This window comes from Orcinus orca, chromosome 2, assembly GCF_937001465.1.
Source record: "Orcinus orca chromosome 2, mOrcOrc1.1, whole genome shotgun sequence".
Lineage (NCBI taxonomy): Eukaryota > Metazoa > Chordata > Mammalia > Artiodactyla > Delphinidae > Orcinus > Orcinus orca.
Window position 1 is genome coordinate 174,943,381 of NC_064560.1, and position 13,620 is coordinate 174,957,000.

The 13,620-nt window shown below is 41.1% G+C and overlaps 1 protein-coding gene across 17 annotated transcripts in view; it reads left to right on the top strand.

The window, feature by feature from the left end:
• TTLL5 (tubulin tyrosine ligase like 5) overlaps nucleotides 1–13,620 on the top strand; it is a 309,168-nt gene that overhangs the window by 215,268 nt on the left and 80,280 nt on the right. For 16 of the 17 annotated variants that reach the window (XM_033408371.2, XM_049706827.1, XM_033408745.2 and 13 more), the window contains one exon: nucleotides 12,243–12,460. In XM_033408371.2, the coding sequence (XP_033264262.2) occupies nucleotides 12,243–12,460 (218 nt within the window). Of the gene's footprint in view, nucleotides 1–12,242; nucleotides 12,461–13,620 lie in introns of those variants that run through there. The other variant, XM_033408883.2, reaches the window with a different exon arrangement.

The window sequence follows — 13,620 nt, forward strand, 5'->3', positions numbered from 1 at the left end:
GCAACAGAGACTAATGTCCCCAGACAAGCAGGGCAGGGGGGGCAGCTCAGTGTTCGCCTGAAGGGTCCTTTCCGTACAATAGCAGCATCTTGAGGGCCAAGTGTAATGAGCTTTTTTGCTAACGGCCTGTGTGTGTGTGTGTGTGTGTGTGTGTGTGTGTGTGAGCGTAGTCTCGCAGGTGTGGAAAGGATTCCCGTATAAACCCAGCCAAGTCTTGTTATTCTGCTCCTAAAAGTTCATTGCATGTGTCTAGAAAAATTCTGCCCCACCTGCAGCAGTGAATACTGTTTCTCCAGGCCTTCAGCTGCTGTGTGTTTGTGTTGTAGGGGAGGGGAAAGAAAGAGAAATTCAGCAGGCGCCGGGCTTTTCCAGGCAGCCAGCAATAACACGCTAGCCCCTCAGCGCGGCACAGGGAGAGCAGGCAAGCAGACTGGCTCTGCAGGGGGAGTCTTTTTACGTCTTTCCCAGGAGAGTACCTGGGAAGAAGGTTGGCTGGGGTGGGGGTGGGGGCGGGGGCGGGGGTGGGCACGACCTCAGGCGTAGCTCCTGGAGCAGGTTGACTTGAACGTTCTAACATACTGCTGCTCTGTTGTTTTGTTTTCATTTGGTTTTGGGGTCTTTTGTTCAATTTTATATTTGCTTCTGACCTGTATCAGAAATTCATATAACACTTAGTTTATAGCTTGTTTATGATTATGATTTTCTTAGAACCATTTGATTTAGCAGATTTTGCCAAGCCAAACTCTTTTCTTCTTACCTAATGAAAAGACATTGAAAATACGTGAAATAATACATGTAAAACTACATTCAGCTGTTTAGAAATAGGCACTGTGGACAGGCTTTGCAGTCAGATAATCCTGTTTAAACCTGAGCCCATAACCTGCGGCAGGTTATCTGAACTTCCTTGAACCTCGGTTTCTTTATCTCTAGTATGGTGATGATAATGTATAGCTGTGGGTTTTCATGAGGATTATATTCCTCAGGGTGTTACCATGTGCCAAGCACTGAACCTGGAGTGGTATTTGTGTTATCACAGTGAATCTTCACAGCTGCCCTCTTATTAGCCCCATTTTCCAGATATAAAAACAGAGCATCACTTATGTGACTTTCCTAGGCTCACAAAAGTAATAAATGGAAGAGCTGGTGTTTTTGAATCCAGGGGTGTCAGCCTCCGGCATCCTAGCTCTTGGGTATCATGCGCTATACTACCTCTCTGACAATATTCAGGCGTTCAATAACTAATAGTTATATGTATTGTTACATACATTTTATTTTTATTTATTATTATTATTTTTTTAATTTATGTATTTATTTTATTTATTTAGTTTTGGCTGCGTTGGGTCTTCCTTGCTGCGTGCGTGCTTTCTCTAGTTGTGGTGAGCGGGGGGTACTCTTCGTTGCGGTTTGCAGGTTTCTCATTGCGGTGGCTTTTCTTGTTGCGGAGCATGGGCTCTAGGCACGCGGGCTTCAGTAGCTGTGGCTTGCGGGCTCTAGAGCACAGGCTCAGTAATTGTGGCGCACGGGCTTTGTTGCTCCGCAGCATGTGGGAACTTCCCGGACCAGGGCTTGAACCCTTGTCCTCTGCATTGGCAGGCGGATTCTTAACCACTGCGCCACCAGGGAAGCCCTACATACATTTTAAATTGCAATTCATGCGTTCGACAAGTACATCGACAAGTACATATTGACACCTATAAAACTGTATTTGAAAAGTTAATCTCAGGTATCTTAACTAGTCTCCTACTAGTCAGATACACTGTTGCAAAAGAAAAGGTTTACTAAACTTTTATCCCAGTTACCTCAAATTCTTAAAGAGATGTCTTAATAAGGTCTTCCAGGACTTAAAACTCTTAGAAATGCCCATACTCTATGCTCCCTTGTGCTTTTATTATTTAGGAGCAGTGTCAGGAACCACTGAGTCTTGCAGAATCCTGAAATATGTTCTAGAAGTTTGGAGATTCAGGGCATGTGTGTGGGTTGTTATTGATAACATAGGAATTATCTCTTCAATAATCACTTCATCCTTTCAACCCTGTTGTTGTCATTGGTCATACTGTTTAATTTTGTTTCTATGATGGTGTTTTTGAGAATACTGTCAGGAAACACAACAGGTGTCTACCAATGTGAATAACACAGATTGACACTTTTGCATGATTAATATTATGCTTGCTTTTTCAATACCATAGAAATCTGATTCTTTTTTTAAATTTATTTTTGGCTGCATCGGGTCTTAGTTGCAGAGTGCGGGCTTCTCTCTAGTTGTGGTGCGCAGGCCCTAGAGCGCGTGGTCTCAGTAGTTGCAGTATGCGGGCCTAGTTGCACCGCAGCATGTGGGATCTTAGTTCCCCAACCAGGGATCGAACCCTGCATTGGAAGGCAGATTCTTAACCACTGGACCACCAGGGAAGTCCCCAGAAATCTGATTCTTAATGCATTATTTCAATATAAACATCAGTTCATTATGCTGATCCCTTACTACTAGTAATAGAAGTCCCTTGGTTACCACCAGGGTGTTTTCTAAGCTGTTGCTAGAGTAGGGTCTCTCTGGAATCTTGGAGGGAGGAAGGTGAAGGCAGTGAAATGGGTGTACAGTGAGTGCCTCTTGTATGCTAGATATAGTATTATATCCATTCCACTGATGAGGAAACTGTTGCTCAGAAAGTTTAAGTAACTTACACAAGGTTGCCCAGCTGGCTTATTGCAGTTGTAATAGCTAAGCCAGGTCAGAGGCTTCCGAAGCCCTATTCCACTCTACCTCCCTCCCCCCTGAGTAAGTGACTCTTCATTTTCTTCTTGTTTTATGCATTTATCATCAGTCAGATAAGACATTCCACTTTTATTGTTGCTGCTGCTATACACCCATACACACAAGTATAAAAGAAAAGGTCAACACAATGAATCAAAATTAAGAACTCCACTTGGTTGTAGGTTTGTTAAGAGGCAGCTCTTCACCTACCAGCTGCTTGGGATCGACCTTGTTTGTTGTATATCCTTAAAATGTGGTTTTGCTACAGCTGCCTGGTGGCCAGTTTCCTTCCCTCCCCTCACTCTGTGACCTGTGGCTTTTTTCTGTTTGTCTGTGGGCATATGAGGGACTCACAGCAGTAACTTTGCGTGAGATGATGAAAGACCTCATCTTTAAATGTAAAGAACCCCACCCATCTGCAATGGATGCAGCCACAGGAAAAAACTTATCAGGTATATATGACAGCAAAGTCTGTGTAAGATGAACAACAGGTCAATGTGTGATATTCTGAGCCAAATAAAACAAACTAAACATTTGAAGACAAAGACAAGTTAGATATTTATAAACTCTGAATTTAAAGTTGTAAAGAACTCAGAGATTGCCTTGTCTAATTATTTCATTTTACTTATCAGACGATGTAAGACACAAACATTATTAGGAGAACAAGGGCCTTACTAAAACTAATAGTAAGTAAAAGATAAAAGAGACAACTGAAAATGAGGCTATGAGTTATTTTTTTTTTTTAACCAATTGAACTCTCAATCTGGGGTCATTGCTGATCTTTTGAAGTTACCTTTATATATTATACACGCACAGACTCACATACGCATACACTTACATATTTTAACTTTCAAAAGAAGTAACAAAGATTTGCTTACACACACATTTTTTTCAACCTTTTCTTCCTGGAGTAAAGTGAGGGAAATCTCTGTCTTTTAAATGCGTCTGGTGAAAATTGGACACATTGCTAAGTTTGCTTTAGATTTGCTTTGGAAGGGAGATTTGATTTCAGTGGATTTGCTTTAAAAAGGGATAGCATAAATGAGGAAGCATAGCATAGCATAAATGAGGAAGGCAATGTAGTACAGTAGGGCTGTGAAATCAGACTCCTCTGATGACTTGGATCTCACTTACTACTTGGTAGCTTTGCCATCATGGACAAACTACGGAACCTTTTTGTGCTCTGGTTGCTTCTTCTGTGTATGGAGTTGATGATGGGACCCACCTCAAATGATTGGGAACAGGCTATAACATGTAAAGCACTTAGAGCAATGCTAACCACGATAAAAGCTCAATAAAAAATCATTTCTCTTATTATGTATTACTTTTTTTCCATTGTGGTAAAAAACACATAACATAAATTTACCCTCTTAACAATTTTTGTGAGTTGTACAGTATTGTTAACTATATGCACATTGTTGTACAACAGATTACTAAAACTTTTACATCTTGCATGACTGAGTCTCTGTATGCATTGAACAGCTCCGTTTCCCCCTCCCCTCAGCCCCTGGCATCCACCATTCTGCTTTGTGTTTCTATGAGTTTGATTGCTTTAGATACCTCATGTCAGTGGAATCATGTTGTATTTGTTTTTTAGTGGCTGGTTTATTTCACTTAGCATAATGTCCTGAAGTTTCATTGTAACTTATGCAGGATTTCTTTCTTTTTTTAAGGCTGAGTGATGCTCTATCACATGTATATACATTTTCTTTATCCATTCATCAGTTGATGGGCATTTAGATTGCTTCCACATCTTAGCTATTGCATTATAATTTCAATTTGGGGTTTTAGTTAAGCCCCCTGTGCCAGAAGCAGAAATTGGTTTAAATGATATTCAAGAAGGTGGTTTAGGAGAAGTTCAAGGCTCGTAAAATATTAATTAGCTACACCTTTTTAAACTAATATTTACTTGTTTGGACAGCTGAAAATTATAGCAAATTAATTTCACAATTGCTAGAGAGAGATGTGAGGAGAAAGAATGATTAATAGTACCATGGTAAAACGATTAAAAGAATATGTTTGTCCAAAGGCATAAATGTCTTATAAATGTTAAAAAAAAAAAAAAGAGAAACAGCATTAGCATCAAATTATGAGCCAGCTTTCCATGGGACACGTAGTATTTCCTTATAATAATCAAGGAAAGGTAAGGGAATTATTCTCCCAAACATACTGACAGAAATGTATTTGGTACAGCCTTTACAGAGGGCAATTTGAGAATATGTATAAAAAAGACAAAGAAGAAGCAGCCTTCTGATCTAGCCCTTCTACTTCAAGGAAATTACTTTAAGGAAATGATCTGGTATATGTCAAAAGGTATAAAAAATAACATGATGTTTATCACAACAGTATTCTTAAATAGCAAAATAAACTGGTGACAGCCTTACTATGTGTGTAGTTTCACAATGGAAGTGTAAGATTTTAGGGGGCCTACTTTTTCCCACTTAAAAATGTTTTAGGAACTTATTTCCTTAACTGCAAATATAGATCTACTGTGTCAGTTTATAGCATTCTACTATTGGTGATTGGTTAAGTAAATTATGATAAACCATGATAGAAAATACACAGCCGTTAAAAACAATCATCTAGATCTACCCTTATATATATGAAAAAATGCTCAAGATAGATATTTGAATGAAAAAAAAGTCTCCAAAACATCAGATATCATATACCATTTTTGTAAGCCCATGGAAATGCATGTATATACAAAGAAAATAAGTGACTATACACAGAAAAAAGTCTAAATGTTACCAGAGGTTATCTCTGAGAGTAGAATTCGAAATGACTTTTTTTTTTTTTTTTGCGGTACACGGGTCCCTCACTGTTGTGGCCTCTCCCATTGTGGAGCACAGGCTCCAGACGCGCAGGCTCAGCGGCCATGGCTCATGGGCCCAGCCGCTCCGCAGCATGTGGGATCTTCCCGGACCGGGGTGCGAACCCGTGTCCCCTGCATCAGCAGGTGGACTCTCAACCACTGCGCCACTAGGGAAGCCCCGAAACGACTTTTAAAACTTTTCCTTTTTCTAATGAACGTGTTTCAAAAAAACAAAAAACCTTTGGTCTGCCAAATATTGCTGGGCATTGTGGGAGAAAGAAATAGAAAGCAAAGCAGAGTCTACAGTCATAGGAGTCTAAATCTGCCATCAGACTATGAGCCTCTACTGATGTATGACTATCAGTCAGTTCTGTTGTCAGAATGGGGGGTGGGCCTGTAGTGAGGAAATGTCATCCATGTGATGTCTTAGGGCTAGTTTCACTGGGTTTTCTGATCATGGGCTGCAGCCCTGGCCTTAGCCAGCTGCCTCATAGTTGGACTTCTTTGGTTGTAACACACACCTAGCCCAAGATCTGTTCAAGTGTCTCAATGCTATTGAAAACCCAACTCGGAGACACTGCTGGTATCTTTGGTTTGCGTACATGCAGGAGTCTGAGGCATGTAAGTATATCTGTTTTTAGTGGCCTGCATTGTTTCTCAGATGTTAGAAGGTACAGTTGATTTAGGGGCTGCCTGAAGCACAGTGTTTTCAGTTGGTTGGTGAATAATAGTTTCTTCTAAATTGTTCTGTCCATGTAAGCACCTGTATTCACATCCTTTAGAATAGGTGATTTGCACTAGTAAGAGCCTTCTTTCCTAGTTGCTATAGGAGAAGTAGCTTCTTCATTTGTTTTAGAAGTGGAAGGGAATGCCAGAGGACTTCCAATCTCTTTGGCATCTCAAAGTCCTGTCTCAGGTGCTTGTGTCATCAGTCTCTCTGTGTATGAACGGGAGCATCTTCAGGGTTTCTGCCCCATCCCTGTCGAGGTCCTAGCATTGCCCAGTGCCTTGTTGCAGTACCGGAAGTTGTATTCTTTCTCTTGCTCGGCTTTCAATCTTGTTCCAGCTGACAAACATTGTGAATGGAAGACAGCCAAGAACTGCATGCAGGGTGGGACAAAGGCCTTTTGGAAGCTTGCTTTTGCCAAAATAGAAACAGCTACCCTCACCCTCACCCTGGCCCTGAGCTTTTTACAGTATCATATGGTTGCACAAAAGACGAAATGTGTTCTTTGCATTGAGCAGCTCTCGGCCTGGTTGTAGCAGGATGAGTGCTTGGCACCTTACCTGCTCAGGAAGATATACCATCCCAGTACTTGAGCTGCCAGAACTAGAAGTGGCTTTGTATGCTACGTAATGGGAACTTTATCCAAGTTACAGTAAAAATCTCATATGGGGAGAATAATGCCCCAAATGTTTGCTCTTCTGATATCAGAGTAAAAGGGGTACAAAGAGACGTTAACCCCGCTCAATAGACATTAACATTTACCTGCTTCATCCCCCTTAATTTTCAAAAAAATGAATTAGAGAGTTATTGATATTTCACTGCAGGGAGGCATCCAGCTCTACTCCATCACCAAGAAGCCTGAGTAAAGGCTAAAAGGGGTGTTTCTCTGGAAGGAATTAAAGCACACACACACACACACACACACACACACACACTCCCAGAATTTAATCTCTGAACAGTGTTATCTTTCTAGTAAGAGAGCTCAGATCTTGCTTCCCTGTGACCTTCCAAGTTTCAGTCTGTGTTCTGTCTATCAGAAATTCCTCCTTCCCACCCACGAGTACCCTTCTGTTGTGGGAGAAGGAGGGCCTTTCCAGTCTTTTGTCTGTGGCCAAGCCAACGCTCAAACTGTGGTTTTCTCTGAGTCTCCTTGCTGAGGCATTGCTGTTTCCCACACCCAATAAAGAAGCAAAGGGCTTGTGCTTGTTGACCAGGTCTTATACAGCTGGTGCTTATACAGTTCTCACATTCCCAGGACATTGACTGATGACGGTGCAGCCCCCATCCCTGGGTTAACCCACAAGTGCAGAGTGCTAATACTGTATATCCAAACCTCACATTTTTTAGAAATTATATGGAGAGAACTTTATATAATTCTTCTGCTTATTTTTGAATGAATATCAGGACAAAACAGTTCATACAATCTGTCATTGGTAGAGTTGTAGGATTAGGGCCAATACAGGCTACGGGGTGTACCTGGGGAGGCTGATTTCTGCCAGTAGTCTAAAAACATCTATTTATATGTCTGCCTTTAACATTACCTGAGTACTTTCCTGGTTTGCTTCTTAATCAGATTTGATTACTTTAATCTCATTCCACTTAGTCTTGGCTTTGGTGAAACACCTGGGGACTTGTCCACATTACTGACTTTTGGGAGTTTTGGATGGCATAGAGTTGTAATAATTTCATTACCCATTCAGTATATGAGCATATGATCACCAAACAACAAATGAGAACCTGGAAGCTTTTTACTGTATTTGGAAAAAGTATCTGCTTTTTTGAGATGCAGCACATGTTACATTGAGGCTGAAACAAGCTTGACTCTTTGGTAGATTGAGAATTATATCTCAGCTCAGTTAGGGTTCCACTTGGCTGCATGTAATAGGGCACCCCCCCCCACACACACACCCATGGCTTAAACAAGTTAGAGGTTTATTTTCTTTCCCCAGTATAGTCAGAAATCTAGAGCTAGGTGCTCCTAAAGTCCGTGGTGCTATCAGGAACCCGTGCTCCTCCTGTCTTTCTTCTCTGCGGTCCGTTAACAAGTAACTTCCACCCTATGGAAGTTACCTATGCCTGTCCACCTCTAGGTAGATATCTATGTTCTGGGTGGGGAGAAGAAGAGCAGTAAAGGGCAAAAGTTGTGCACCAACCAACCCAGTCTGCCCCCTTTAAAGAGCTTTCCCAGAACCTGTACCTGGAAACTTCTGTTTACAACTCAGAACTAGGTCACATGGTTATCTCAAGGTACAGGAGAGATTGGGAAATGTAATTTTTTAGCTGGGCACACATTATTACCCAAACAAAATCAGGGCAGTTTTATTGGGAAGAAAGGAAGAATTATTAGTACCCAAGCAAGTGAGTCTCCTAAGCAATAAATTCTTCTGATTTATTTTATTTTGTGTTCTGAGATAAAGACTGGTCTTATTACTTATGGAACATTGGTGTCTAAGGTCCTGCCACAAAATTTGCATCTAGGAAGGTGAATTTATTTTTGTTTGGGATCTATAGAAGGGCTTACTTACATTTTGTGGCTGAGTATAAGTTGAACACATACCACGCTAGGCACTATTCAAACTCCAGAGAATGGTCCTATTACAAGATTACATCTCTATGTAAACACAAACTTGCCTATTTTCTTGTATAGGAATTTAACTGATGCTTAAAAAAAAAATCAATAGTTGGTATAATGTGAGTTGTTTTTTTTTTTCCATTCATGTTGTAAATGCTTATTAAGCACCTTTTATGCACAAGGCATTCTACTAGGCAGTTAGTGAAACAAAAATTAATCAGATATAAATCCAGGTATTTCCAGTATGAATTGTCCAGAAGCAGAAAAAAGTACATATATAAGTGCCTGTAATACAAGGTAGAATGTGCTAAATGTGATAAGACACATACAAATACATTTTTATAAGCATTTAGAAGAGGGAAAGATCATTTCTGCCAAAGAGAATTGAGTAAATATGATCTGGGGAACCTACACATATGTTTTCACTTTAAGAGTTTGTTTTTGCAGCTAGTGAGCATCATTATAAGACTAGAAAACTATGTTGAAAAACGTAGAACCAACTACCATTCACAAGTCATTACAGATAAGCAGACTTACATATCAGCCCGTCCTTTGGTTCCTCAGTAAAAGGCAGTAGTTTGGGAAGGAAGGGAGCGTTTCAGTTTCTACTGTGTGCCTGGCACTTTGATTTATTTCAAGAAACCTTTACTGAGTGCCTGGGCTACATTTACTTATGTGATCTTCATTTAATCCCCAACAATCCAGCCAAGTGATTATAATTGTTTTATGAGGAAGCTAAAGCTCAGAGAGGTTAAGTAACTTGAAGAGGCCACCCAGTGTATAAGTGACAGAGCCTGCATTTGAGCCCAAGCACATTGGACTGCAGAGCCATGCTCCTTTCCACTTACCTGAGTGTCTACTTTTCGCTGATGACCTAATCTGGTTTTGTAGCCATAGTTAGTGTTGAACAGTCACTTCCTTCTTCAACCCAGTCTAATGGCAAGTCCTAGAACCAGCTGCCTGAAACTTGGTTTTCATTTGGATACTTCGATTTGTACTCAGAAAGTTAATCTGTTACCTGCTCAAATCTTGTTAGAACTTGACTTCCTTTTGACTTTTCAATAATTGATTTTTGTAATAAATAACTACATATAGATGGTACAAAATTCAAAAAGGTACAAATGATAAATAGTAAAAAATTAGTTTCCCTCTCCCCCTGACCCCTAGCTAACAGTTCTTTTCCATGGAGGATGCCAGTTATTTTTAAGAGCCTTTCAAAATTGTTCTGTGCAGATACCAACATTGTATATATGTTTGTGTGTGTGTATTGGCATATAAATGTATGTTTGTACGTATCCTTTTTTACTCAGGTAGAAGCTTACTATACTCACTGTTCTGATCTTGCTCTTTTTATTCATCTTTTTATTTGTATTTAGATGTCCCCGGAAGATTTTTTAACAAAAGAAAAACTCAATGAATTTGAAATACGGTTGTCACCAGGGCAACATGTATTGAATAGATGTTCTTACTGATGGCAGTTCCGTCACAGTGTGAAAAATCTAACTCAGTAAAGAATGTTTTTATTTCCAAGAGCATTTCACTAACAGTGGTTGTCCTCCTCTCCTACTCATCCAGTGAACGTGTTTATGGATGGTCGACATAGGACTCTTCAGCCCCCATTCTGAGTTCTGGTTTTCTCCCCACCCTGAATGAGGCATCTTTCAAGCACTCTTCAGTCTAAGCTCACTTATTGGGAGGCAGTGGTGAAAATAGAAGCCTCGGTTAGCCCTCTCCTGCCTCCCTCCTTCCTCCCAGTTGAATCTCTCCCACAGATTCTGAGGTCCTCAGATATGGAAACAGTGCTTGAAAGGAGTGGGTTTGTTTTTGAGCCAGTCCCCACAAGCTGGCCTCTGCTGCACCCCTTGGTTTCTGCAGATCACCCAACCCCTCGCCTCCCCCACTCCCATGTACACCCCCATGTACACACTCTGCAGCCCCGGGCTCCTGCCTTTGCCCCTGGGCTCACGTCTTCCTCAGCTCCCCTTCTGTGGTCAGAGATAGAGGCAAGCGAACAGCTCTTCGTTTCCCTTTCGGGTGGTTTCCAGAGACGGGTAACATCTCAGTCCAGTTGGTCTGTGTGAAAAAGCCCCAATCCTCCACCTGTGAAATCACTGTGCTCTTTGTCAAGCCTCTCAGCCAAACACATTCCCTCCACACGAGACCCCCTCCCTGATCCCCCACTCATACCTGCCCAGCCCGGAGCCCTTGGACACAGTTTCCTGAAATGGGACCTTCCAAGGCATGAGTATAGAAGGGTTGGTTAACATTTATTTACTAAAGCTACCCAGTTTGTCTCTTATATCTTAAAAAATAAGTTTACCTGGTGAAGTTCACCTAAAAGGTGAATGTAAGAGCATCTGAACTTATTCCTTTAGGCCTTGCCATGAGGAAATGACATTTCTTCCATGCCTCTTAAAATGTCGTGCCTACAAATAGATATCAGTTGCCAGAAATCCTTTTAATAAAAAGTCCTACGTATTTTGTCAATTATACTATTTTCCTCCTAATATTATTTTACATTTAAAGCTTTTATGAAGCAATGCATATTGAAAGCACTGTTAACACAATTGAAGAATCAGGAACAAAATTTGGGACACAAAAAAACTATTTCTAATGGGGTGAATTAAGCTGTAAGAGTTTTTTTAAGCCTCTCCCTGAGGAAGTGTACAATTAAATACATCCTTACTGCAGGTACATGTTGGTGTTTGTGACATCTAGATGGTTTTTAGGTCATTATTTAATAGTTGTAGGCTTACCCTCTGAGCGAAAATACCCTTGTTTTGCTCTGGTATTTGTATATAGTAACTACTATTCATGTAGTAATTTTACTTTGAAAGTGTTTTCAAGTGTAGTTTTATGTTAATCTTTAGGTCATCAAGGTGTTACTACGCCACACTGGCTCCTTCCCTTTCCTCCAAGGTACGATCCTTCTAGAGGAGTTCAGAGTTCTGGGAGTGGGCTGGAATTGAGTCAGGCTTCAAGTCACTTTTGTTCTGTGCTGTATTTCTAGTACTCGATACCCAGCAAGAGGCATTCATTAAATACTTGTTGACTTTAACAATGAAGGGATACTAAGACTGAGAGAGACCAAATGCTTCTCTAATTCACGCATGTGGACAATACATAGTACCCAGCCGCCCTGAGTCCTACTCCAGTGTACTTTCAGCAAGATAATCTCAACTCTCTGCTAAAAGAGATTTTCCTTCCCTGAACCTAAACCTGCATTGGCTTTATTGGAGGAGAAGTTTTTCCTTAAAAATTACTTAATTTTGACGGTTTCCCATTTCCTTTTGTCCCACCTCAGGATTGCAAACCAGTTACTGACTTACAGCAAACTAATTCGCGAAGGGCATCTCCATCTTTCATTTTTTTCTTTTTCTCGTAGGTGATCTTTGGCAGCCAGACACTACCTAACTCCAATTTATGGACAATAAATAACGGTGCAGCTTGCAGAATTTCAAGCGCCACAGCTAGTGGCCAGAAGCCAACCACTCTGCCACAAACAGTGGTGCCGGCTCCAAGCTCTTCCTCTTCCCTGGTCCCCAAACCCCCGTCCAATCACAAACAAGTCCTCAGAAAGGCAGCATCCCAGAGGGCTTCCAAGTAAGTTTTCAGTAATCTTCTGTTCAGTTTCTTCTGAGTTGTGTCAATTCTATGCAAACAGTACTCTCTATTTCTGGAGGCTCGAGACAGTTTGTGCTGAAATGTTGAAAAGAACACCTGATGGGGAATAAAGGCTAACTGGTTCTCAGCCCCCCGGCTACAAATTAGAATCACCTGGGGAGCTATTGCAACATGGCCAATGTCCAGGCTGTGCCCTGTGGGAGGGGCAGGCACTGCTCTTTTATGTTCCCCAGTGGTTGTGATGAGTGCTGCCACTGGCAGGGTTCAGGGTCATTGCTAACTAACTCTTCTGGCCTCTAGCAGGAACCTCAGTCAGACAGTGCACTGGGTAACAGTGCTGAACTGTGGGCTTGGAGGGAGGAAATGAAAACTTCCTCCTGGATGTGTTTTTCTTTTGGTCATTCTACAGAGTTAGATCTTTTCATATATATTTCAGATAAAATGCAATACTCTTCCCTCACCCCCACCCTTGTTTGTTCAATTTTAGGCATTTGAAAGGGAAGACATAGGATTGGGATTTCATTAGAGGGATTAACTTCATTGACCTTAGTCATCAGGCTCTGTGTAGCAACAATGTTTCTAATACCTTTTGTCATCTACCTGTTTTACCTCAAAAAAGACATTTCCGTACCTGAATCACGTTTTTTAGGTCACGTCCTTCACTGTACCTCCAGCCATCTTCCCTAGTAAACCAGAAATGGACTGGTAAAAGGAGTGCTGGTTCTAACAGCCCCTCTCCATTTAAAATTGGGGAACTTATCAAAGATGTCTGGAAGAGGCAGGCATTCCCTGATGGATAAAGGCCTAGAGGAGGTTTGTGTATTTCTCTTGTTCTCACTGAGGCTCCCCATTCATTTGTCCTTCACAAAATCAATTTTAGTTGTAAGAAGGAATCCTAGGGCATAGAAAAAGCAGTTAGTGTTTTTCCCCCCTTGGATAATGAATCAAATTCTGGATTTGGATCGAAAACAATCCCTCGTGGTTGTTTTAATAGTATTGCTGCCATTATTCATTTATCCAACAAACGTTTATTCAGTGCCTACCAAGTGCCAAGCACTGTTCTAAGAATAACAGGCATCGTAATGACTTTATAGAACTATCTGGAGCAGTAGGAGAGGGCAGTGGGAAGGCTGCAGTTC